Consider the following 26,923-nt stretch of genomic DNA (forward strand, 5'->3'; position numbering starts at 1 on the left):
TGCTTTAATTGCTAAATTTAATTGTCCAAGCTTCCCCTTTACTAAGCTGAATGGGATTATACATTCTATCCCACGTACGTGGGTACCATCCAGATATTCATTACAGCTGCCGAAGCAACCATGTAGGCAGCAGGTTATGTTAGCGCAATTATATGGTACTACTAAGATTTGTCGATATGCTTATAATAAATTTAACAGCCGTTGTATTAAGCAACCACGTGGTTGTTTAAAATGGGACAATGATTTTAAAGGCACCACTTTAAACTGGAGTGAAATTTTTGGTTCTTGTAGCAAGATTAGAGATACTAAATTAAGAAGCTTTCAGTACAAGTTTATCCATCGTATCATTAGTACAAATAGTTTTCTTAGTAAAATTAACATTATTGACGACCCAAGTTGCAGTTTTTGTGGCGAGTCTACTGAAACTTTAGACCACCTTTACTGGCGCTGTAGCGCAGTTGGAGATATTTGGAACAAAATATATCTTGAAATCTTTAATTCAAAAGTTGTAATTGAGTACGAACACGTGTGTTTTGGTTATGATTACGAGAACAAAATGAAATGGTATAGCCTGACAATGTTTTATGCCAAATATTATATTTACCTTTGCAGAATTAACAAAAGCGTTCCAAGTTATGATATTTTCAAGCATAAGCTTTCATTTTTCTTGAGTGTTGAAATGTATATACTTATCAATAACAAAAAGCACAAAGAAATTAAACTGCTAAGAGATTCTTTGCATTATTGACAAAGGAAATGTCCTTTTGGTGTCATGAAGCGAACTTTTTCTTTCTTTTCAACTTAATATGTTGTGCAGAAGAGATGAATGCAAATAAAAATTTCAAAAAAAAAATAAATATTATTATTATTATTATTATTATTATTATTATTATTATTATTATTATTATTATTATTATTATTATTATTATTATTATTATTATTATTATTATTATTATTATTATTATTATTATTTTTATTATTATTATTATTATTATTTTTAATTGGTTGTATTATTATTATTATTATTATTAGAAGTAGTAGTAGTAGTAGAAGTAGTAATAGTAGTCGTAGTAGTAGTAGTAGTTGTAGTAGTAGTAGTAGTAGTAGTACGTAGTAGTAGTAGTAGTAGTAGTAGTAGTAGTAGTAGTAGTAGTAGTAATAGTAGTAGTAGTAGTAGGAGTAGTAGTAGGAGTAGTAGTAGTAGTAGTAGTAGTAGTAGTAGTAGTATTATTAAGATGAAGTCTAATTAAGATAAACTATTAGCTCAGGTAAACACATGTCACAGCTCATATAAGAAATAAATCTTCAAATATTGATTTACTTTTTAACAGAGACCGACGACGAATTCCGCTAACTGAAATAAAACCAAACTTACTTCCTTCTACAGCTAAGTAATCACAAAGGTGTCTTAATCACTCATGTGTAAGGTGTAAGGTCAACTATGGAACCAACATTGAAACTTAAAAATTGCCTGTATGTGTCAGTACACGCCACATTTGGCACCAAAGGTGATCAAGGATAGGGTGTGTTTTAGTGTTACCCTGTGGAGTGATTTCGCAGACAGGACACACAATGGCTACACCAGCTTCAAGGGTTTCTGCAATGGCGGTATTCCTTACCGTGATAGTTCTATTGGAAATCTCATCGACGTATGCACAACAGGTTTTTACAACCGCTTCATGCAGTTCACTGGGGGCTGTCAACGGCTTTACCTCCCAACCTAATACTAATAGCCCTTACGTGATACAAATTGCCCCGCAATATTACACTACCGGAACCATTATTACAGGTAACTTTTGTAGTTCTGTTTATATGTTAATAGTTATAGAAAATTAAGAAATGTAGGCTCTCAGGTTTTTTCCATTGTTCCATACGTTGACTTCGTGTAAAATTGAAAGAAACCAAAAAATCTTTTCTCGAGAAGATACATAGCTGGAGCTTTTTCGCAATAGTGATAATAAAAGTGGCAGCCAAAGTCCTACTGTTAGAGATAATTGTGTCGTCTGTATTATCAAACCCCAAACAAGTTTCATTTCTGACAGATTTATTTGGATTCTGTCACAACGTTACATTGTGGACGTTCAGTCGCATTAAGGTTGTAAAGAAACCCATATATACGAACGTTACGCCCATCCAAAATATCTTGTAAAGTGCCGTATATAACATAACTTAGCATGGCTCAACCACGTTACTTAACTGGTCCCGGAAACGAACACGGCCACATTGTGACCCTATCTAATTATGACGTCATGCGATCTCAAAACAAGGTCAAAAATTTTCCCCGAATTAAAGAAATTTACATTAGTTACATATGTTCTACTTTAATCTGCGTTAACTACAATATCACGTATATAGTCGCACAAATGGATGCCCCTCGTGGCATCTTAGTTACCTTGAGCACTTGGTGTCCCGTACGTATCAAGTTAGTAACTGTGGTATGCTTTGGTAGAGAATATTTTCTTCACAATATATATATACATGTATGCTCCGATTGCTTCGGTTCATTTCAAATTATTCCTAGTTACGCACCTAATTCCATCGCTTACATTTTTCCTCAACTGTAATTCTATAAAGGCCCGAGGGACGCATTTATTGTACTGGGCACGTTTTCTGTTGTTTTTCAAATCATAAGTTAATTCGCCCTGCATACCCGTATAGCAAGGAAAACATAACTCGTATACTTTTGAGTTTGTATCTTGTTTGTTTGTGTGTAAATGCCTATATACTCACTTGTGATAGTATATAAGTCGACATAGCAGTTGCACAATCCGTCTGTTGCGCTTTCTGATCTGATAAGGCTAATACCGTCTGATGTAATGTAATAATCCTTTTGCAAAGGAGCATAGGCCCAACTGTGCGGATAGGCTACAAACTTCACATTGGCCCACAAGATCCATTTCGTGCCTACCTCTGGATTATAGTATCAGTTTACATACATAGGTACATAGTCTTTTCATGTAATCACTGAAATATAGTATCAATAATAAATGCAAAAGCAGCTTGCGCGGAGCAGGTGTTGAAAGGAGAGACCAAAAATCGCCCAAAATAACAATTGTAAAGAAATTAAAGGAGACAAATTTGATAAGTTCTACAGTTAATTCCATACAGTTTGTCATGATACTTCGAAAATTACTGTTTAAACTTTATTCTCATTTAATTAATAATTGCATAACCAAGAAATATTTGACTTCACTTAAAAATACAATCATCAAATCACAGTTCCCTTCTAATTGTACTGAATTAGAAATGTTTTCATTACATCGGTAAAATTTACCTGATACAGTAATCCATTACTAGTATAAAAAGCACATGGTTAATTTACGTTTAATTTTTTTTTTTTAGAATCTCAAATTCATATCTTCATTGTTTATGTTGCCCATATTGATTTGGGCATTATTATAGCTATAGGCTACAAAAATTGATTCTTGTGCCTGTATCATATGTAGAAAATATAGAAAATATAAAGAACGATCTCAATGAGCACAGATAAATGTTTTTTATTTGTTTGTAATATGTGCTTGTAATGTTTTTCAAACGAAAGCACTCAATGGTGTTTCAAAATGCTACATCCTGTTACTCTGTTACAAATTGTGAAACATTTGCTATCAAAAACAAGTATAACTGTTACTACATGTTTGCTTGACTTTTCCCCTGATTCCAGTCACCGTTTATGCAAACCAGCCTGCTGGTCGGATGTTACGAGAGTTAATATGTCAAGCTCGAGATACGTTTACCAATTCAGCTGTTGGAACATTTACTCTTGTCAACGGAAAGTCCCTGCTGCCTACTAACGATTATAACGTTTACAATTGCGGTGCTACTGCTAGCACCGTTGGAACGACAAACAATAACATCAAGTCCACACCAGTAGTACTCACTTACCAGGCTGCTGCACCTGCACCTGGTAATATAGGATTCAGGTAAGCAATAACATGTATCTTTCCTACACTTCCACACTGCACAATTACCTGATAGTGAACACCACCTCATGCATATTCATGCACCCATTAACATAAAGTCTGTTCAAAGTATCTCTTTCGAGATCCGGCTTTAGGAATCACAAATGATTTTGAGTTGGTTAGCATCATGTTTGATCTCTAGAGAAATGCCAAATTTGTCACCAACACAGAACCTGTTGTTCGATACAGGTGACAAACTTACAGTCGAATTACGACCTTCATTACCGGTTTCGAACCTCTGGACATACAATCAGCGTCCATGGCCTAGTTGGTTAGGGTGTCCGCGTACAGAGCGGGACGCCTGGGTTCGAATCCCGGTGGAGGCTGGAAGTTTTTTCACTGTTTTGATTTTCAACTCATTACGATTTCAATTATATATATGTATATATGTATATATGTATATATATATATATATATATATATATATATATGTATATATAATTTGGAGATATATCTCTCAAATATCATGTTCAGACGTGGAAGATAGTGTCATGCAGTATTTTCTTACAACAGGATTTATTTCACAGGCAAATATGATATGCACAATGTAGTCCCACTGAAATTTTACACACACACTTGGTGTAAGAGAAATTCGTTAGGCTCTAAAAGACCGATAACGTGGTTTTACCAGAGCTGATGGTGTGTTACATATTCTGTTTGAAAACATGGGCACTTGCTTTACTTTTTACTCTTCCAATTTCCAACATTTTGCACGAGAATGTTCACGCACACGAGAATGCTCGGAATTGCTGGTACCAACAATTCGACGGACTGTTGATAGCAGCAAATGAAATGATGATATCAAAGACATGATTGATGACCACCATAACGTAATGCAGATATTGCTACAACCTTGGCCCAGTATACACAATTGCATATTCACAGCTATATATAGCTGCATAGCTATATAGTAGCGATAGGGTAAGCTTTCATTCCATCAGTTCACCGGTATGTTGTCGCAATCGTAAAACATATAGAGGAACAAAGGGTGGCAGGCGCAGACAAAGAAAAATATCAACTCTCATTTCCGACCGTTCATCAGTACTGACTATAACTAGTTCATCATTGGACTCACTTTCTACTATAAGGACTTCTGATAACTTAAGATCTCTGCCATTCCATATTGTTGGAAATTTCTGTTGTATGAACATGCAATCAGTTAGGAACAAAGCTGATGAATTTGTTGATTTTGTTCAGGACAAGAGTTTGGATGTTGTTGCCATTTCTGAGACCTGGTTGAGAGAGGATGACATCATACTATGTGGTGATATCACCCCAGTTGGATATTCATTTCAACTTGTTCCCAGAAAGGAAAAAACGGGAGGAGGGGTTGGAATTTTATTTCGATCCAGTCTTTCACTGAAAATTAAATCACATGAAAAGGTGTACAATTCATTTAAAGCTATACATGCTGAATTAACAGTGAATTCTCGGACTGTGAATTTAGTTGCCCTTTACCGTCCTGTAGATTCTTCTTTTGGATCTTTTTTATCTGACTTTGGAGAACTGATTGTTGATTATCTTCCTAGTCAATCAGATGTCATGTTTTGCGGGGATTTCAATATTCATGTGGATGACACTTCTGATTCCAAAGCTCATCGCTTTCAGAATCTGCTGTTATCCTTTGGATTAACTCAGCATATTACTTATCCCACCCACAAGTTTGGGCATACATTGGATTTGATTATAACCCGTGAGCATAGTACATCCTTGCTTTCTGATATTTGTGTTTTACCAGGCTTATCAGATCATTATGCTCTTTCATGCAACCTGAATCTTCAAAAGCCTCCTTTACCCTCAGTTACGATTAAAACTCGTAATTTGAAGGCTTTAGATCTTGTCAATTATTCTGCTGATATTTGCTCCGCTTTCGCTGATTCTCACTTTGAATATCAAGATTTGGATACCTGTGTAAATCTTTATGAATCAATTTTACGAGACACCTTGGATCGACATGCACCTGTAAAGATAAAAACTCTTCGAGTAAGACCATCCAGTCCTTGGTTCCCTGATGAAATCCGCTCAGCACGAAAAATTCGTCGCCAGCATGAAATGAAATGGATGAATTCACGGCTCGAGGTTGACCACCAAGAGTATTGCAAGCAACGGAATATTGTCAACAACTTGATCCGACATGCCAAAATAGAATATATTTTTCTGCTCAAGTAGATTTGTGCACATGTGATCAAAAGAAACTTTCCAGACTTTTTTTCTTCCGAAAATTGAAACTACACGTAAATCATTTATTACTGACTCTCTGGAAGATTCTTCTAATTTCAGAAGGAAGAAAAACTCATTTCAAAATTATCTTTATTTTGTCTTACAGATACTCAAGAAGTTAATAATGTTATTATGAATTTACCTCCAAAGTCATGTGAACTTGACCCATTACCTACATACTTGCTTAAGAAATGTATTACTGTGATTGTGCCATATACATCTATTATCATTAACAAATCCATTCAACAAGGTGTTTTCCCTGATAGCCTTAAGGTTGCACATATTCGGCCACTTCTTAAGAAAGATGGCTTAGATAAATAAAGTTTTAAGAATTACAGACCAGTGGCAAACCTAAAATTCTTGGGGAAAACTATTGAACGCATTATTTCTAGTCGCATTACTGATCATATGAATACCAATGATGTCTATGATCCATTTCAATCTGCTTATAGGGCTAACCATGGTATTGAGACTGCTCTACTTCGAGTAAGCAGTGATATACTTTCTGAAATGGATAATGGTAGAATAGTGGCCATGGTCCTTTTAGATTTGAGTGCCGCATTCGACACTGTGGACCATGATATTCTGCTTTCGCGTTTGAATAGTTTCGATGGTATTGATGCTGTTGCTCTGGAGTGGTGCAACTCTTACTAAAGCAGGCGACCTCAATATGTTTGTATTTGGGATGAATTATCCAATCCTGTATACATGGAATATTCAGTTCCACGGGGTTCAGTATTTGGACCCCAGCGGTTCCCTATTTATACACTTCCAATTCGTAGGATTTTGGTGAAGCACAATAATTCATATCACGTTTATGCAGACGATACCCAGATATACATTGATTTCAGTCCTTCTCAAGATGAGAGTGTTAAAGCCATCATATGCCTTGAGAGTTGCATCAATAATATCCGTTTGTGGATGAGACGTAATTTTTTGAAGCTTAATGAAGAAAAACCCGAGTTTTTGCTTTTTGGTTCTTGTCATCAGCTTGCTAAAATTAATATTCCAAGCATATCAATTGGTAATGTTCAGGTTCACCCTTCCATTCATGCGCGTAATCTTGGTGTAATTTTCGATTCCAATATGTCTATGAAACGCCACATTTCTAAAATAACAAGTTCTGCTGCATTTTATCTCAGAGGCATCTACAAATAACGAAAATATTTAAATGATAAGGCAACTGAACAAATTGTACATTCTTTTATCACTTCAAGGTTGGATATGGGCAATTCCTTACTCCTCGGTCTTCCACAAAAACAGATTCATAGACTCCTATTAATCCAAAACTCAGCTGCACGCATTGTAACTCATTCTCATAAGCATAGTCATATCCACCCTGTCTTAAAAAACCTGCACTGGCTACCTGTAAAATATCGTATTATGTATAAATTTCTCCTTATTGATTATAAATCACTTAAAGGACATTGTCCAATGTATATTTTTGACTGATTACATATTTATGTCCCCTCTCGTAATCTAAGATCCAGCTCTCAATTTTTATTATCTGAAATTAAATCCAAACATTCTTGGGGGGATAGGTCATTTATGGTTTCTGCCCCTCGCTTATGGAACCAACTTCACACCAACACACTTACAAACATACCGACTTCCATGACTTTTCATGATTCCTATGTTTCATTTTCATTACTCTTTATGTTAGTGAAAATATATTTATCATTTTTTATGCATTAACTTTAAACTTAAACAATATAACTAATGAAATAACACGCACTGTGTTAAACAGTATTATAACCCTCATCTTTAAATTCTTAAACTTTTTCAGGACCATGTCCATATTTCCGCAACTGAAAAGTAAAATAGTCATATCCCATGACTTTTCAGGAATCAGAAGCAACATTGAAAAAAAGATTTTCCAACTTATCCTTTAGCTGACCAGAAGTAGCCAGTGGCGCAATGGGTTTGCATTGATTGATGGATGCCTACATTGTTCAGGTTTAAATTGCTGACCTTTGAATTCTATGAAAAATAATAGGGATCCTCAACCAGACCTGTCAACTTACCTTGCTAAGAACAAGGCGATTTAGAACTACCTGTCTTATCGTGCATACAAAAGCTGAATTGAGATTGGATTAAACACCGGGAGATTCCTAATTCATCCTGTGAGATAGGCTGGAAAAACTGGAGCCTCCCAGTAAAACCGGGAGAGTTGACAGGTCTGCTCTATTCACCGAGGGGTACCAATGTACTAAGTTTGAGTGTCAAATAACTATAACATCTTGAGGTCATGTTTAGAAGCTTTTCATAGATTAACCTCTCGTGACTTCAAATGACCATTGACCTCCATGAATTTCAATAGGGATCATCTACTTACCAAGGGCTACCTACATACTGAGTTTGAAGTTCCAAATGACTTAAACTCCTTTAAATATTGTGTTCAGTTACAAGGTTTTCAGACTATTACCTCTGTTGACTTCAAATGACCTTGGACCTCCACGAAAAAATAGAGGCATCATCTACTCACAAAGGGCAACCTACACACTAAGGTTAAGGTTCAAGCAACTTAACATGGCACCTGACTGTTATAAGGGAAAATCATTATGACATTTTATGCGATTTAATTACATACCAGTAGGAATGACTGGGGCTGTAGGAGTATCAGATACTTAGCCTACACAGTTAAAGGAAATTGACCCATATCCCTTACTGAGTATATTGTATGTAGACTGTTCAAGATAATGGTATTAGTACCTTTTGGATCTGTTTTTAAGTTGAACTTTACAGGTGTAGGCTTCTTTACTTCTTTCGGTGTTGCTTCTTGTTTCTCAAAGGCACGGGATCGTTTTCGGACATTGTGCAATCTTTCCTCAAGATAGCCTGTAGCAGGATGTTTCCCATGGGCATTTGTGTACCATATGCTTCCTATAGTCCAAAGATAAAAATAGGACATATTTTGTTAACTTCAATTGTTCAACTACACAGAATATAGTCTTAGCAAAGACTGTTTGTTGGAGTATATCATATTTTACTGCAGTGGCATAACCAGTGGGGCAAGAGCCCCCGATTGGGCTGCCCCCCCCCCCCAAATTGACATAGTAACTTAGTAAGATAGAAATGATGCACCATTTTGCATCTTGTCCACCCCTTAAATAAAATAATTTGATCCCCTCCCCTACACCCCTTCCCCATATCTTGTCCCCCGCCCCTTGCCCTGACTCCTTGCTACCCTTCAGCCCTCCCCCACCCCCACCAAAAAGTCTGATTATGCTACTGTTTTAATAGCAATACAGCAAGCTATATAGCTATTAACAAGTAACATTAATATACTAGTCTTAGCCTCTAAAGTTATATTTAGTTAAACTTACGTAGTGAGGTTAGGCCTATGCTTCATCAAAGACCAAACGTTAGGTCTAACATTACAGCTATCTTTGTATCACTATCAGTATCACTATCACTGTATCAGGGTAATTATGGGCTTGTCTGAACCACGGCGCACGCAGCACAAATAACATGTTACCTAGGCCTAGCCTATCATCATATCTACAATGGCATACTATAATATAGTATTTAACTTATTTACGTTTCGAGCGCCTGTGGCCTGAACTAGTCAGCATATTTTGGCGTATATATACCTTTGAATATTGGTATTAACATTGGCAAACCCCAGTCATCAAGGGTGGGACTAACAAACGTGTCCATTTTCAGAGCCCATCAAAGTTTTTGATTCAACTAAGACAGCCTTCTTGGTCCTGAATTTACGTATGATTTGTAGATTTGTGTGACGGTGTTTAGCTGTAGTCTGCGAAAGGCGTCATGCAAAAACGCTGATAGTGGTTACATGACATAACTTATCCAATGAGAAAAGTCTTTGAGAGTGACCCAGTACAAAAAGTCAAACTTTCATCGAGCTATTTCACAATTCCAAACAATATTGCGTAATAACTCAACCAATACGACCCATTTCTGGGTACAGTATGGCTGACTCAGCAGATGGGTCACACAAAATGACCCAGGTGTTTTTACAGTGTGGTTTAATTGAAGTTGTCTCTATTGAACCAATTTTCAAACCACTTATATTTCCACTCATTCTGTACTCTGGCGTCGGCCAAGCCTCAATAACAAGAAGACAGATTACGTTTGATAACATATCGAAAAAGATATTTTCCTGTGATTTTTGCATTTTACTGGAGGGTATGCTATATATCATCGAAACGTAAGTTTTCATATATGAGCGCATGCGTAAATTTACCTATGTTTCTTAAACGCTACTGTATATATGCTTTGATTAATATTATTGTCATAAATACACAACTAAAACTAATGGAGAATACTATAATAATTTAGGGTAAAAGGTAGTTATGATGACGCTTATTCACACATTCGGTAGCAATCACCAAGAATCGCTGTTGTGTGGTAGAGTCCAATTAAGTCTCACATAAGTTGTTTTAAAATCTTTGTAGTGTATCTCGGAAATATATATGCATATATGTTGCAGAAAGATGTAAAACAAGTCTTTTCAGCCTAACTTAAAATGGAATAAGCCAATGGCAGACGACAGTAGCCTAAACAGTTGTCAGGAAGCATGACGTAGACGAAGTTTGCAAGGCTCTCATGAAGGTTGCTGTGACTGAAGATGGGGTTAGGAAGTTTTAACAATATCGCTTTTTCGCAAATACTCGGAAACAATTCATTGCATATAATTAAGCACATTATTGCGAATGTATATATCATATTAGATACTACTAAGTTTAAAGGAGAATATAAAGAATAAATTAGAGTATTATTCTCAAAAACAAAATAACGATTCGATCCAGCGTTACTTGATATTGAATAGGTTATACTGATGCAGACGACAGTAGCTTAGGCTATATGTCAGAAATCATGACAGCCTGACACGATGCGGAGTACTATATCAGTCAGTCCCCAGCGGTGCGAAAAGTGCTTTCTTTTCTTGTAGAATATGCACGGGGTTTCTTGACGTCACTCCTCTTTAATATTTAATTAGATAAAACTTATCATATTCGAAGGTCAAGTTATCGGTCATTAACCAATTTATATGTATGTGTCTGTAAATTTGATGGAGGAAAGGTGATAAATCCATTCGTGATTGACAAAAGACACAGAAAAGAGTGGAAAGGGAATTTTGGCCGTAATTTCCGTACGTAAATTAACCACTTTCGAACTTTTTAGGAAATTTGTTTTGTGGGTATGAATATCATTTTCCGATTTTGAAAACTAGTGTATTCGCTGAAAACTCCTTAAACACGAATAAGTATCCATGTCTTTTCAAATCATCTGGTAACGAAGTCAAGTGCACGGCAAATAAATACGCACATGAACACAGGTTACAAGTAAAGTGGTGACCAACCCGTTCCACGTTGGTAGGTATTGCGCGAAATGCTATAACTAAGCGAATAAAACTAATGGAATTGGATTGCCTATATCACGGAACTCCATGCTTATAGCGTATGATAAGAGGAACTATTCTTGGCCGTGAAATTACTTTTCTCTGATGATAGGGGCATAAGGTCGCCTGAAGGTCATGAAATACTCACTGCCAATTGATTTGGTACATCAACACATAACAATACATGCAAGCAATGCCATATCGTAACAATCGCGACTTTTAGCACTACTCGCTGAAATCAGGCACTCAACACTGGTTTCAATATATCAACAGCAATAATGTTATGTATAGACTCTAATGAAGATGTACCCATGTTAGTGCTCCTCCAAGTACATGCCCTGCCACTGCAAATACTACCAGCCCTGCCAGTGCCGCTTCCAATTCACCCTCTTGAAATTGTACATGGGTTGCTAGTAATCAGCCCATGGAGCCTTGATGGTACCGAGACAGGGGCTTTTTCACTTGGTATAACACGTCTGGAAAGACTTTGTCGTATCAAAAGTAGCCTAACAAGACAAAGTAATTTTACATGCGTTTAGTGTTAAATAAATTCCAACAAGTCATGACTCAATGAGTTAACCGCGACATTTAGCACTACTTGCTGAAATCAGGCACTCAACACTGGTTTGAATTTATTAACAGCAATAATTTTATGTAGAGACTCTCATGAAGATGGACCCATGTTAGTGCTCCTCCAAGTACATGCCCTGCCACTGCAAATACTACAAGCCCTGCCAGTGCCGCTTCCAATTCACCCTCCTGAAATTGTACATGGGGTTGCTAGTAATTAGCCCATGGAGCCTTGATAGTACTGAGACAGGGGCCTTTTCACTTGGTATAACACGTCTGGAAAGACTTTGTCGTATCAAAAGTAGCCTAACAAGACAAAAATAATTCTACATGCGTTTAGTTTTAAATAAATTCCAACAAGTCATGACTCAAAGAGTTAACTATATTCTCCAATCAAAAGACAATACAGTCAATTTCTTAACTAGTTGGCGTAGTTTGTGATTTTAGGTTATGATATTGTTAACTTGTTCGCAAACTAGTTTGCGAAATTTCCAATTGATGAATGGAAAATTCGCGAACTAGTTGGCGTAGTTTGTAATATAAGGTTATAATATTGTTCAAATTTAAAATTCGCCAACTTGTTGGCGATATTTTAAATTGTTGAATATAAAATTCGCCAGCAAATTGGCGTAGTATGTGATATTAGGTTAATAAATTGTTAAATTTAAATTCGCTAACTAGTTGGCAATATTTTAAATTGTTGAATAAGAAATTAGCCAACTGGTTGGCGCAGTTTGTGATACTAGGTTATGATATTGTTGAATAAGAAATTCGCCAACTAGTTGGCGAAATTATCAATTGTTGAATGGAAAATTCGCCAACTAGTTTGCGATATTAAATTTTATATCGTTTATTTAATTTTAAATTCGCCAACTAGTTGGCGAAATTTATATTTGTTGAATGGAAAATTCACCAACTAGTTGGTGTAGTTTGTGATATTAGGTTGTTATGTTGTTAAATTTAAAATTCGCCAACTAGTTGGCAATATCTTGAATTGTTGAATGAAAAATTCGCGAAATAGTTGGCGTAGTATTTGATATTAGGTTAATATATTGTTGAACTCAAAATTCACCAACTATTTGGCGAACATTTCTTAAACACTTAAGTATAGAGAGAGAAAAAACGACAACTGGTTGGCGTTATTTTATTTCACACTTATGTATAGAGAGAAAAAAACGCCAACTTGTTGGCGAAAGTTTATTTCACACTATAGTTTAAAGAGATTTTTGATTTGGATGCTTTAAAGGAGTTACAATTTGCTAAATTATCCAACTTAGAAATACCCATGTAGGCCTAAGTATACATCCATTGCCGTTCGATGCTGTTTGCTATGCTCTGAGCCTTAGCTCGAAAAGGTCAGGTCCCAGAGAGTAGTGGCATTATATTGAGGTAAGTTTGGTTATTTTGGGGAGTAAGATTAGGTTGACTGCTGTATCGTTGCTAGTAATATTTTTGAAGGTGCGTCAATTACGAAGGTGCGTCAATTATGAAGCCTTCACTATCCTACTAGTACTAAGTACTAGTTAGGCTGTATACTCATAATACGGCATTGTACCTGGATAGTTATTTTGCTAGCAAACCAAAAATTAGAATTACATACATTTTGCCGTGAATCAATGCAAATTGGAGTTTATGCATCGGTTGGTTAGAAATTTAACATATTTTTGCATTTTGTGATGAAATAATAATGAAATGTCTTTCTAATCTAACGGTTTATTATCAATATTTACAAACCAGGGTTAAGCAAGCCCTGTTGCCTTGATAAGGATATTAACATGTTGAAGTGGAGACTAGGCCTATCTAGAATGTGAACATTAGAACACACCGTTTTATGACTTACTCTCATGAGCCCCCTTGATAGCCTGGCATAATTACGTAGGCACTGTAATTGAACTTAGGGCCGCATCCCTCAGCCGTGGACACATAAAGGGCTTAAGGGGATGACATAGGTTGCCATATGTCAAGGATAACTGCCGGAAAGCCCAGAAATTGGGTACACTGTCCTCCGACTTCAAATCATAAAACCTAATATTGTGTAGTGTATTAGGATAATGTAACTTGTGGAGCTAAGGCAATAACAACGCACAGCCACGTTTTCTCGGCACCTTCATGTATTGTATGTGCTATATATGTACTAATTAATATGTTACATCAATAAAGATCAGTCTGACACACAAGTGTTTTTAACGACCAGGCTCAAGACATAATGTATCTGCATTTGCTTTTTTAAGGAATCCTATAACTTTAATTCTATTGAATTCAACAATACCTTTTTTTGTGGTCAAAGTTTATTTAGGGTTACCAATATTTCAGCTACCCCTTACAGTGTGCAAAGTATTGAGGTTCTGCGGCATTGCTGCCTTCTTCAAATTCTACTTAACATGTATTTTACTGCATCTGCAAAATCAAGACACCCCTTTTTGGTTTCGATGATAATAGTAAGCTTTTCTTTTATGACGGGGTATGTGTGCGTGTGTGCGTTTGTTACGCCAAGCTTGTAAACACGATATCTCAAGAAGGGAACGTTAGACCAATTTCATATTTAATGTGAAGAAGAAACCAAATTTATCACGAAGCCTATTGTTTTTGGTGGAGTTCAAAGGTCATTTGGGGTCACGAGGGATGCAATTGTGAAAACCTTGTAAACACTAACTCTCAAGAAAGGAATCATGGGCAGACCTCATACTTGGTGTGTAGGAGAACCACATTGTGTAACAGAGGCCCACTGTTTTTTGTGGAGGGCAAAAGTCATTATGGGTCATCAGAGGTCAAATTTTGATACCCTTGTAAACATGTACACCGTCACTTTACATTTCGTCAGATTCATGAAGAAAACTGCTCATGTTATATCATCGAAAGCACAATGTATTTTTGCATACTGGTTATTCCTTATTGGTCTTTCATATAAAACTACAAATAGATATGATGTTTGCAGATGCCCCTTTATTTTATTTTGCATATGCATGTTATTGTGCTTATTCCTTATTGGCCTTACAGTATACAACTACAAATATGAAGGTTTTCTTGATATTGCAGATGCCCCTTTCTTTATCTTGCATCTGCATGTTACTATTCTAGTCCATATTGGCCACAGTATAAAACTACGATTATAAATAGTCAACTTGCCTTTCAGATGGGCCTTTCTTTCTTTTGCACTTGCATGTTACTGTATTGCTTGTTGAGGTTATAGTATCAAGAAATAATATTCTTGATTCTACAGAGGCCCATATTTGCTTAGTCATGTTACTATGCTATTATTCTTCATTGACCCGAGTTGACAATACCTAGAAATGGTAAATTATTTTTTCAGATGCTCCTTTCTTCAAGACACAGGCATCTTATATCAAAGCCTAGCATCACAGCAGGTTGTAGATCAGTCCACTGGTAGGTTATGAATTAAGTTTTTGCTTCTGCAATTAAAGTGTTAATATAAATAGATGCTAATATGTATATAGTACATTTAGACTGTATTCAATTATTTTTATGGACTATCAATTCAATGATTAATGTATTGAAGATTAAAATATAACTCATATAGAGATTAGCAAAGTGCTTTCACTATTATAATAAATTTGAGTAAACCTAATAGTCCTGTAACAGTTCTGATGTAAGTGATGTAGTTATTTTTACATTTCATCATTGGAGTTAGATTACAATATCAAGTATTGGCATTGGTCGCTTGTTGTAAACAGATCTTTCATTTTGCATGGTTCCTTTGGTTCATAGGTCAGCAAACCTTAGAACTGTGCTTATCAATGAAGTAACCAATGCTTGAGAATTGACAAAAATATTTGTGTGCAAAGTTGTGTTAAGTGGACTGTATAGGGACACACACTAGATATGTTGAAAAAAAGTATAATCCTTAAATATATCTATTGTGATATTGTGACAATGCGTGTGCTCACATTCTTTCATTTGACATAAATAAGAAATGCCAGCACCACTAAAGATAGGATGCCTGTTTGTTCACTTTATAGTCTGTTTATTGTTACAAGTTTTGATGGGAAGGAATCTTTGGATTTCGGATTCACCTCCATATTTTGTGATTCTCATGAATGTAGTTTCCTGACTGATGACTGATGTGACAGTCATTGCTCCAACTGAGCATTATGATGTACTATGTAATTAGCTGCATTATTATTTTCTTCACTCAATTTCAGTAACAGAGCATACTCAATTTCATTTCAGTGGCTGGTCCTGTGATAAACAATTGTCCTGGAGATATATTTCTTCCTTTAAGTCAAGCTTCCATGGTAGCTCTTCCTTTTGTATTTGTTGAATGGACGGAACCTACCAGCAACGGTGTTGGTGTTAACAATCCTGTAAATCATAATACATTCACTAAACTTGGCAGTGCTACAAAGGTTATGACATACACATTCACCTCTGGAGGCATTAACTCGACGTGTAGCTTTAATGTAGTAGTGAACGATGGTAAGTGGAATATTAGAACAGCTTGGTAGGAAATGCCAGTTTGTAATCTCTTAAGTTGAGCTAGCTGTCTTTTGTTGTGAAGATTGTTAGAAGTTGCTAAAAGTAGAGGGGGCACTTATAATATCTACTTTGATTTGAAGCAACTGTGTTAGAAACAACTATCAACTGTCAAAGACTAACTATCATACTTGTACATTGGCAATTGTGGAGTCACTCTAATCTCAGATCTTTGCCACCAATATGGCCCTCAAAGTGATTTGTTCAACATTGTTGTCACCATTCCCCTATGTTTATACACATTCTCTTTCAGTCTTGTTGTTTTGTTTTGATTTTTTATTTCACAGTAAGGGCAGTATTATTGCCTTAAGCTACCATAACGTTCTGAAAGTAATTCACATTGTATAGTCAAGTGTATTATAACTAACTATTGGCTTATATGTGTTCATGCCTTTATTTATGCTTCACACACACTAGCTCTTTCTTTTTGGGAAGGCCAAATTGCAAGTTTAAAATAGCTGAAGTTTAGGTGGCTGCTAGTGAATCCCCCAAAGTCCTTAAAAAACAAGGCTGATGGTTTGAGGTGTAGGTGATATTAGGTTTGGAGATTGAACAGCACTGATAGAGATACTCAAAGTCAAACACAGTATTGTCATCGTTGAACTCCTGTAGACAATATTCTACAATTATGTAAGTTTATGCCGAATTATTTATAAGTAATTGACACAATCAAATAGTTGTAGAAACTTGTGTACAACAATTTTAAGGAATTTGGCAGCACAGTTTATGACATTTAACTGTATAATGTAGATGTCAGTCATTTGCACAGATGAAATAGTGTAGGCTTACTACGGTCATTGTACTTGAATTTTGAGAAATATTAAAAAATTGATAAGGAAAACATTCAACATTGTTGTTTGTTTGGAATCATGGAAAAGGTGTTGTGGTTAAAATACTTACCTATGATTCGAATTGGCTTCTGGTTCACAACAAACTGTATGACACGCATTGTACAAAAACTCATTATTGAACCTTCCGATCACTTTTATCGTCACATGTTCTGTGTAAACAATCGATCAATATGTCATATAGTTAAAACACATTACTTATTAATAGGATAATTTATCACAAATTGTGTAATGATATTGTCTACAGCTGTACATAATGATATTTTTAGGAATTTAGTTGCAGAAAACTGAGTGATCCTCTTTCCGCAGTTTTTGCTCTCGGTTTGTGTATGACATGCTTTTAGTGATTATTTGGAAACCATTTGTGTGAAATATGTTCTGTATTTTTATTTATAGATATGTTCACTATCAATGGATAATCACTAACAGTTAGCACTTCTTCTAACAATGTTCTCTAGTTGTGAAGTTACACTGCTTATTGAGGGTGATAACATGTGTGGGAAGGACTTGAACTGCAATGGTGAAGTCATTTTGGGAAATGGGTGGTAGGCATGAATGGAACGAAAGTCACTTAACTGTACAAGGGGAATAGAGATCCATTGGGGAGATATAAGGGCAACACTGCAATCTAGGATAGAAGTCTTTGGGACAGTTTCACACAATTCAATTAGCTGCCAGTGGTTAATCACCAGTAATGCATGAATGTAGCTTCTGAACAGTTTGATAAGGGTTTTGTGCCATAGGTTCAAAACAATTTGACACAATGTTCAACCAACAGCAACTGTTTTTATTGTGGTAAATACTTGCATAGTTAGGTGATGACTGGTAATTTAAGTACCTATGAGTTGGTGATAGTAGTAAAACACAAAGTATGCTGATGTGCTGTCTGATTTTACACGTATCACCTAATGCTACTTTTAGGCCTTTTATCAGATGATTACAGTTTCCATCCACATAACATACTGCTAATTTTATTTTATTTTTCTGTGATGTTATTTTATCATCTTGTCAATTAATGATCTATGCTTTCACGGGGCTGGAAAACTTTGCAATCCATCCAAATCAGATTCGCAGTTAATGTGTGGTCCTAGCAGGCAAAATTTCCGCACCTGTTTACCAGAAAAGGAGTCATAATTAATAACAAGAAGCTTGGAGCTATTTAAAACAATGAATAAAGTATTATAACATTAGGACATTTTGTCACAACTCCATCATAGACAGCAGACCTAATATATGCTTTAGACTGCTTTTTCAAGGTGGTCTTTCAGTTTTACAGCAACCCAACTTGTGCAAAATTTGTTGAACATTAGCTACAATTATATTTTGAACGTAAACATGTTCAATGTTTCCACACATCTTGCACCTGGGCCACCCCTTGCAATCACAGGACATTAAGGCAGCCCTTATGCATGCCTTGTAGCTTGCAAGGGCATGCAGCCTCCCTTGATTGCTTTACTAATACGGTGTAAAGTTGCCAGTACTAGCAAAGTGTCAGCAAGAAATTCAGCAAGGCTTGAGAACCCTATGCTTGCATTCATGCGCTTAAAACTACGAATCCATCATTTAATTAGGTACTCATCATCCAGTCAGTTAATATGTATCTGCTACAATTGTTGAGCTAAAATCACATAAAAATCATTTAAGTGGGTGCTTTTGATGAGTTAAAACAACATATATACAATTTAATTGGGTACTCATCATTCGAAATCCTTGGATTGATGAGCCTAACCCACATGTATATGTCCATCATTTAGTTGGGTACTTTTCATGAGTTAAAATCCATGCTGTATCTAATTTAAATAAGTGTTCATGATCGTGTCATTTAATGATACCTGCTTGTATTGATGTGCTAAACCAAATCCATCATTAATTAGGTAGGGTACTTTAGATGAGTTAAAGCAACATATCCATATTTTACTTGGGTACTCATCATCAGCATGACAGTAAATGATAAGTGCAGTCTTTTTTCTCCATTGAGGGGTGTAAAGATCATATATCATGTAATTTAATTGCTTACTTTCTACTGGTCTCTCAGTTAATGACATATGCTTGCATCGATGTGATAACGTTACTATATATTCAGCGTGAAGTCAGTTACTAATGTATGCTTGCATTGCTGAGTTAGAAAACATTAATCTTTAAATGGGGTATCCATTATTCTGTTAGTTATTGACTGTAAGTATGTTTGCATTGATAAGTTAACAAGTATATATATTCTTAAATTGGATAATCTCTATCCTGTCAGTAACTGACTTATAGTTTCATGATATGTGAAAATAAAATCTGCTGTTAAAATACTTTCTGATCTTGCTTATCATCATGCAATCAGCAGAGTCACTCTTGAGAAACTGATCCTTTTCTACAAAACTTTTCATATAATTATAACTGTATTTTAATCTTTTCTCACCAGATGCAAACACTGTACCTGTAATATCTGGATGTCCAGTTGACACTGTCAACAGTTTTACAACATCCCCTACTTGTAATGATGCTGAAGAAGGTGTTCTCGCAGTCAATTGCAACCCTCCAGCTGGAAGCACTTTCCAAGAAGGAACTATTACTGCTGTTTCATGCGTTTGCTCAGATAATCTTGGCTTATCAGATGTTTGTACCATCAGTGTATTTGTAGGTAAGAATAAGCACGACTTGTGTGACATATAATCTCACAGAATTTAATTTTGTCTTCTTTTGTATTCTATAGATTCCAGGGAGCTAGTTGAGGCCATTAGGCAACATTGGTCACATTGACGCCCAATATAACTTATGTAGTTATATCCAATTATGAATTCATTTCTTTTTATACCTTTGTCCAGATCTCTGACTGCAAACAGAAACACTAGTTCTAATTAAATCTGGAATACTACAAAAGTCCTTTTTGCATACATTTCAATTATTAATCGGAAAATACAACTGTGAAATTTCGAAGATAGGACTGCTTTCTACTTTTAACATCATATATTCTCATTTATTTGACATTTGGTGAAGTTATGGTATTCTTTGGTTCATTCAACAGCTGCAAACACTAAACCTGTGCTGTCTAATTGTCTAGTTAACACTGCCAACAGTTTTACAACATCCCCTACTTGTTATGATGCTGAAGAAGGAATTCTCGCAGTCAATTGCAACCCTCCAGCTGGAAGCACTTTCCAACCAGGAACTATTACTGATGTTTCATGCGTTTGCTCAGATAATCTTGGCTTATCAGATTTTTGTACCTTCAAAGTGTTTGTAGGTAAGAATAAACAAGACTTGTGTGACATATAATCTCACTGAATTTAATTTCGTTTTCTTTTGTATTCTGTAGATTCGAGGGAGCTAGTTGAGGCCATTAGGCAACATTGGTCATTTGTGACGCCCTATATAACTTATGAAGTAATATCCAATGATAAATTCCATTCTTCTTATAGTTTTACCCAGATCTCTGAGTGCAAACAAAAACACTAGTTCTAATTAAATCTGGAAAAATAGATAAGGCCTTTTTGCATACATTTCAAATTATTAAATCGAAAAATATAACAGTGAAATTTCGAAAATAGGATTGCTTTTTACTTTAACCATCAAATATTCTCATTATTTGACATATCGTCATGTTGTGGTATTCTTTGGTTCATTCAACAGCTGCAAACACTGAACCGGTCCTGTCTGGTTGTCCAGTTGACACTGTCAACAGTTTTACAACATCCCCTACTTGTAATGATGCTGAAGAAGGTGTTCTCACAGTCAATTGCAACCCTCCAGCTGGAAGCACTTTCCAAGAAGAAACAATCATTGTTGTATGCTTTTGCTCAGATAATCTTGGCTTATCAGATGTCTGTACCTTCAGTGTGTTTGGAGGTAAGAATATACACGACTTGTGTGACATATAATCTCACTGAATTTCATCTCGTGTATTGTATAGATTCGAGGGAGTTAGTTGAGGCCATTAGGCAACATTGGTCACATTGACGCCTAATTAACTTATGGAGTTATATCCAATGATAAATTCCATTCTTCTTATAGGTTTATCCAGATCTCTGTGTGCAAACAGAAACACTAGTTCTAATTAAATCTGGAATACTAAATAAGTCCTTTATGCATACATTACAAATAATTAATCGGAAAATATAACAGCGAAATATCGAAAATAGGACTGCCTTCTACTTTTAACATCATATATTCTCATTCATTTGACATTTGGTGAAGTTGTGGTATTCTTTGGTTCATTCAACAGCTGCAAACACTAAACCTGTGCTGTCTGGTTGTCCAGTTGACACCGTCAACAGTTTTACAACATCCCCTACTTGTAATGATGCTGAAGAAGGTCTTCTCGCAGTCAATTGCAACCCTCCAGCTGGAAGCACTTTCCAAGAAGGAACTATTACTGCTGTTTTATGCGTTTGCTCAGATAATCTTGGCTTATCAGATGTTTGTACCTTCAATGTGTTTGTAGGTAAGAATAAACAAGACTTGTGTAACATATAATCTCACTGAATTTAATTTTGTCTTCTTTTGTATTCAATAGATTCGAGGGAGCTAGATGAGGCCATTAGGCAACATTTGTCACATTAACGCCCTATATAATTTATGGAGTTATATCAAATGATAAATTCCATTCTTCTTATAGTTTTACCCAGATCCCTGTGTGGAAAGAGAAACACTATTTCTAATTAAATCTGGAATACTAAATAAGTCCTTAATGCATACATTACAAATTATTGATCGGAAAATATAACAGTGAAATTTCGAAAATATGACTGCTTTCTTCTTTTAACATCATATATTTTCATTTATTTGACATTTGGTGAAGTTGTGGTATTCTTTAATTCATTCAACAGCTGCAAACACTGAACCTGTGCTGTCTGGTTGTCCAGTTGACACCGTCAACAGTTTTGCAACACCCCCTACTTGTAATGATGCTGAAGAAGGAATTCTCGCAGTCAATTGCAACCCTCCAGCTGGAAGCACTTTCCAAGAAGGAACTATTACTGCTGTTTCATGCGTTTGCTCAGATAATCTTGGCTTATCAGATGTTTGTACCTTCAGTGTGTTTGAAGGTAAGAATAAACAAGACTTGTGTGACATATAATCTCACTGAATTTAATTTTGTCTTCTTTTGTATTCAATAGATTCGAGGGAGCTAGATGAGGCCATTAGGCAACATTTGTCACATTAACGCCCTATATAATTTATGGAGTTATATCAAATGATAAATTCCATTCTTCTTATAGTTTTACCCAGATCCCTGTGTGGAAAGAGAAACACTAGTTCTAATTAAATCTGGAATACTAAATAAGTCCTTAATGCATACATTACAAATTATTAATCGGAAAATATAAACAGTGAAATTTCGAAAATATGACTGCTTTCTTCTTTTAACATCATATATTTTCATTTATTTGACATTTGGTGAAGTTGTGGTATTCTTTAATTCATTCAACAGCTGCAAACACTGAACCTGTGCTGTCTGGTTGTCCCGTTGACACTGTCAACAGTTTTGCAACACCCCCTACTTGTAATGATGCTGAAGAAGGTCTTCTCGCAGTCAATTGCAACCCTCCAGCTGGAAGCACTTTCCAAGAAGGAACTATTACTGCTGTTTCATGCGTTTGCTCAGATAATCTTGGCTTATCAGATGTTTGTACCTTCAGTGTGTTTGAAGGTGAGAATAAACAAGACTTGTGTGACATATAATCTCACTGAATTTAATTTCGTCTTCTTTTGTTTTCAATAGATTCGAGAGAGTTAGTTGAGGACATTAGGCAACATTGGTCATTTGTGAAGCCCTATGTAACTTATATAGTTATATCCAATTATGAATTCATTTCTTTTTATACCTTTATCCAGATCTCTGAGTTCAAACAGAAACACTAGTTCTAATTAAATCTGGAAAAAAGGATAAGGCCTTTTTGCATACATTTCAAATTATTAAATCGGAAAATATAACAGTGAAATTTCGAAAATAGGACTGCTTTCCACATTTAACATCATATATTCTCATTTATTTGACATTTAGTTAAGTTGTGGAATTCTTTGGTTCATTCAACAGCTGCAAACACTGAACCTGTGCTGTCTGGTTGTCCAGTTGACACTGTCAACAGTTTTGCAACATCCCCTACTTGTTATGATGCTGAAGAAGGTGTTCTCGCAGTCAATTGCAACCCTCCAGCTGGAAGCACTTTCCAAGAAGAAACAATCATTGTTGTATGCTTTTGCTCAGATAATCTTGGCTTATCAGATGTCTGTACCTTCAGTGTGTTTGGAGGTAAGAATATACACGACTTGTGTGACATATAATCTCATTGAATTTCATCTCGTCTTCTTTTGTATTCTATCGATTCGAGGGAGTTAGTTGAGGCCATTAGGCAACATTGGTCACATTGACGCCCTATATAACTTATGGAATTATATCCAATGATAAATTCCATTCTTCTTATAGTTTTACCCAGATCTCTGAGTGCAAACAAACACACTAGTTCTAATTAAATCTGGAAAAATAGATAAGGCCTTTTTGCATACATTTCAAATTATTAAATCGGAAAATATAACAGTGAAATTTCGAAAATAGGATTGCTTTCCACTTTTAACATCATATATTCTCATTTATTTGATATTTGGTTAAGTTGTGGTATTCTTTGGTTCATTCAACAGCTGCAAACACTGAACCTGTGCTGTCTGGTTGTCCCGTTGACACTGTCAACAGTTTTGCAACATCCCCTACTTGTAATGATGCTGAAGAAGGTGTTCTCGCAGTCAATTGCAACCCTCCAGCTGGAAGCACTTTCCAAGAAGGAACTATTACTGCTGTTTCATGCGTTTGCTCAGATAATCTTGGCTTATCAGATGTCTGTACCTTCAGTGTGTTTGGAGGTAAGAATATACACGACTTGTGTGATATATAATCTCATTGCATTTCATCTCGTCACTTTTGTATTCTATAGATTCGAGGGAGCTAGTTGAGGCCATTAGGCAACATTGGTCACATTGACGCCCTATATAACTTATGGAGTTATATCCAATGATAAATTCCATTCTTCTTATAGTTTTACCCAGATCTCTGAGTACAAACAAAAACACTAGTTCTAATTAAATCTGGAAAAATAGATAAGGCCTTTTTGCATACATTTCAAATTATTAAATCGGAAAATATAACAGTGAAATATCGACAATAGGACTGCTTTCCACTTTTAACATCATATATTCTCATTTATTTGACATTTGGTTAAGTTGTGGTATTCTTTGGTTCATTCAACAGCTGCAAACACTGAACCTGTGCTGTCTGGTTGTCCAGTTGACACTGTCAACAGTTTTACAACATCTCCTACTTGTAATGATGCTGAAGAAGGTGTTCTCGCAGTCAATTGCAACCCTCCAGCTGGAAGCACTTTCCAAGAAGGAACTATTACTGCTGTTTCATGCGTTTGCTCAGATAATCTTGGCTTATCAGATGTTTGTTCCTTTAGTGTGTTTGAAGGTGAGAATATACACGACTTGTGTGACATATAATCTCACTGAATTTAATTTCGTTTTCTTTTGTTTTCTATAGATTCGAGGGAGTTAGTTGAGGCCATTAGGCAACATTGGTCACATTGACGCCCTATATAACTTATATAGTTATATCCAATTATGAATTCATTCTTCTTATACCTTTATCCAGATCTCTGTGTGCAAAGAGAAAGACTAGTTCTAATTAAATCTGGAAAAATAGATAAGGCCTTTTTGCATACATTTCAAATTATTAAATCGGAAAATATAACAGTGAAATTTCGAAAATAGGACTGCTTTCCACTTTTAACATCATATATTCTCATTTATTTGATATTTGGTTAAGTTGTGGTATTCTTTGGTTCATTCAACAGCTGCAAACACTGAACCTGTGCTGTCTGGTTGTCCCGTTGACACTGTCAACAGTTTTACAACATCCCCTACTTGTAATGATGCTGAAGAAGGTCTTCTCGCAGTCAATTGCAACCCTCCAGCTGGAAGCACTTTCCAAGAAGGAACTATTACTGCTGTTTCATGCGTTTGCTCAGATAATCTTGGCTTATCAGATGTGTGTTCCTTCAGTGTGTTTGAAGGTTAGAATAAACAAGACTTGTGTGACATATAATCTCATCGAATTTAATTTCGTATCCTTTTTTTTCCCTATAGATTCGAGGGAGTTAGTTGGGGCCATTCGGCAACATTGGTCACATTGACTCCCTATATAACCTAATGATAAATTCCATTCTTCTTATAGTTTTATCCAGATATCTGTGTTTGGAAACAACCACTAGTTCTAATTAAATCTATGTGTAAAATAAAGTAGAAGTGACGTTTGATCCAAGTAGGAACTTTTTAAGAGGCTGACTGACAAGTAACAGAAATACAAGGGACAAAACATGACATGAAATACCCCTTACAGAAACTGACCGAAATTGTGCTGCCGTGCATCTAATGATAATCATTTGATTTAACAAACCACTGTAACTGCATGATTTCCTTCCCATGAGCCTTATCTGGCTATGAAGATTATCTTTCTTTTGAACAGTAACATACTAGTATTTAAGCACTCTGCAATGAAGCCAACTAGTCCATTGGGGCAGGCTTCAAAAAGTGCTTAAAAACGAGTTTCGTTGCACATATTTAGTACCAAGGTTTGCTGGTTGGAAGTTGTAGAGAGATGTCCTGGGAATATTTTTCGTGATGTTGGATGATTGGAGAGATGTTATCTTTCGAGTAAGCAACAAACAAATGACGTCACTCTTATATGGTGTACGACAATTACAACAAGGCAGTTCCTCGTCACAGCAACATAAAAAAGGCGTTTAAATGCTCTTGCACTTTTTAGAACCTAGAAGTTTTTATTGACAGTTAGAGGGATGCCCTGAGATTATCTGAGGAGTTGTTGGATGCTTGTAGAGATGTTATATTACGTGTAAACAACAAACACTACGAAGTGTGGGCTTAAAAGAAAATCAGCAACGACTATTCACAGCAACATGATAATAGTTTCTAAATGTTACTCAACCTATTTAAAACCAAGGTTGTTGGTTGGATGTGGTAAAGAAATGTCTTAAGAATACTTGAAGAGTTGTTGAATGCTAAAAGAGGTAACACTTTACAAGTAAACAATAATCATATGACGTCACTGTTATAGGTTGGACGACAACAAAAATTAGGAGTTCCTTGTAACAGCAACATGGAACGACATAAATGAAATGTTCTTGCACTTATTGAGAAACAGGATGTGTTGGTTGAAAGTAATAGAGGGAAATCAAAATAATATACAAAGAGTAATTGGGTGCTAGGAGAGGGTATTTTATGAGTAAGCAATATACATATGACGTATGTCTTATACGTTGTACGATAATGAAAATAGAGCAGTTTCTTGTCACAGCAAGATGAAAACATAACTGTAATGTTCTTGCACTAACAGTAAATAGCACCAGGTAATGTTGATTGAAAGCTATATAGGAATGGCTGAAGAATATTTTAACAGTTGTTGGGTG

The 26,923-nt window shown here is 35.8% G+C and overlaps 1 protein-coding gene across 2 annotated transcripts in view; it reads left to right on the forward strand.

Moving 5' to 3' along the window:
• Positions 1 to 1,265: 1,265 nt before the first annotated feature.
• Positions 1,266 to 26,923, forward strand: part of LOC139975081 (hyalin-like) — a 34,463-nt gene continuing 8,805 nt past the window's right edge. Inside the window, exons 1-14 of one of the 2 annotated variants that reach the window (XM_071982700.1) lie at positions 1,266 to 1,789; positions 3,662 to 3,920; positions 15,428 to 15,501; positions 16,306 to 16,551; positions 19,867 to 20,085; positions 20,470 to 20,688; positions 21,075 to 21,290; positions 21,667 to 21,885; positions 22,271 to 22,489; positions 22,876 to 23,094; positions 23,482 to 23,697; positions 24,084 to 24,302; positions 24,688 to 24,906; positions 25,292 to 25,510. In XM_071982700.1, coding sequence (XP_071838801.1) covers positions 1,573 to 1,789; positions 3,662 to 3,920; positions 15,428 to 15,501; positions 16,306 to 16,551; positions 19,867 to 20,085; positions 20,470 to 20,688; positions 21,075 to 21,290; positions 21,667 to 21,885; positions 22,271 to 22,489; positions 22,876 to 23,094; positions 23,482 to 23,697; positions 24,084 to 24,302; positions 24,688 to 24,906; positions 25,292 to 25,510 — 2,980 coding nt within the window. In that variant the 5' untranslated portion in view covers positions 1,266 to 1,572. Of the gene's footprint in view, positions 1,790 to 3,661; positions 3,921 to 15,427; positions 15,502 to 16,305; positions 16,552 to 19,866; positions 20,086 to 20,469; positions 20,689 to 21,074; positions 21,291 to 21,666; positions 21,886 to 22,270; positions 22,490 to 22,875; positions 23,095 to 23,481; positions 23,698 to 24,083; positions 24,303 to 24,687; positions 24,907 to 25,291; positions 25,511 to 26,923 lie in introns of those variants that run through there. The other variant, XM_071982701.1, reaches the window with a different exon arrangement.

The sequence above is a fragment of the Apostichopus japonicus genome, chromosome 10 (genome assembly GCF_037975245.1).
Source record: "Apostichopus japonicus isolate 1M-3 chromosome 10, ASM3797524v1, whole genome shotgun sequence".
NCBI classification, from domain to species: domain Eukaryota; kingdom Metazoa; phylum Echinodermata; class Holothuroidea; order Aspidochirotida; family Stichopodidae; genus Apostichopus; species Apostichopus japonicus.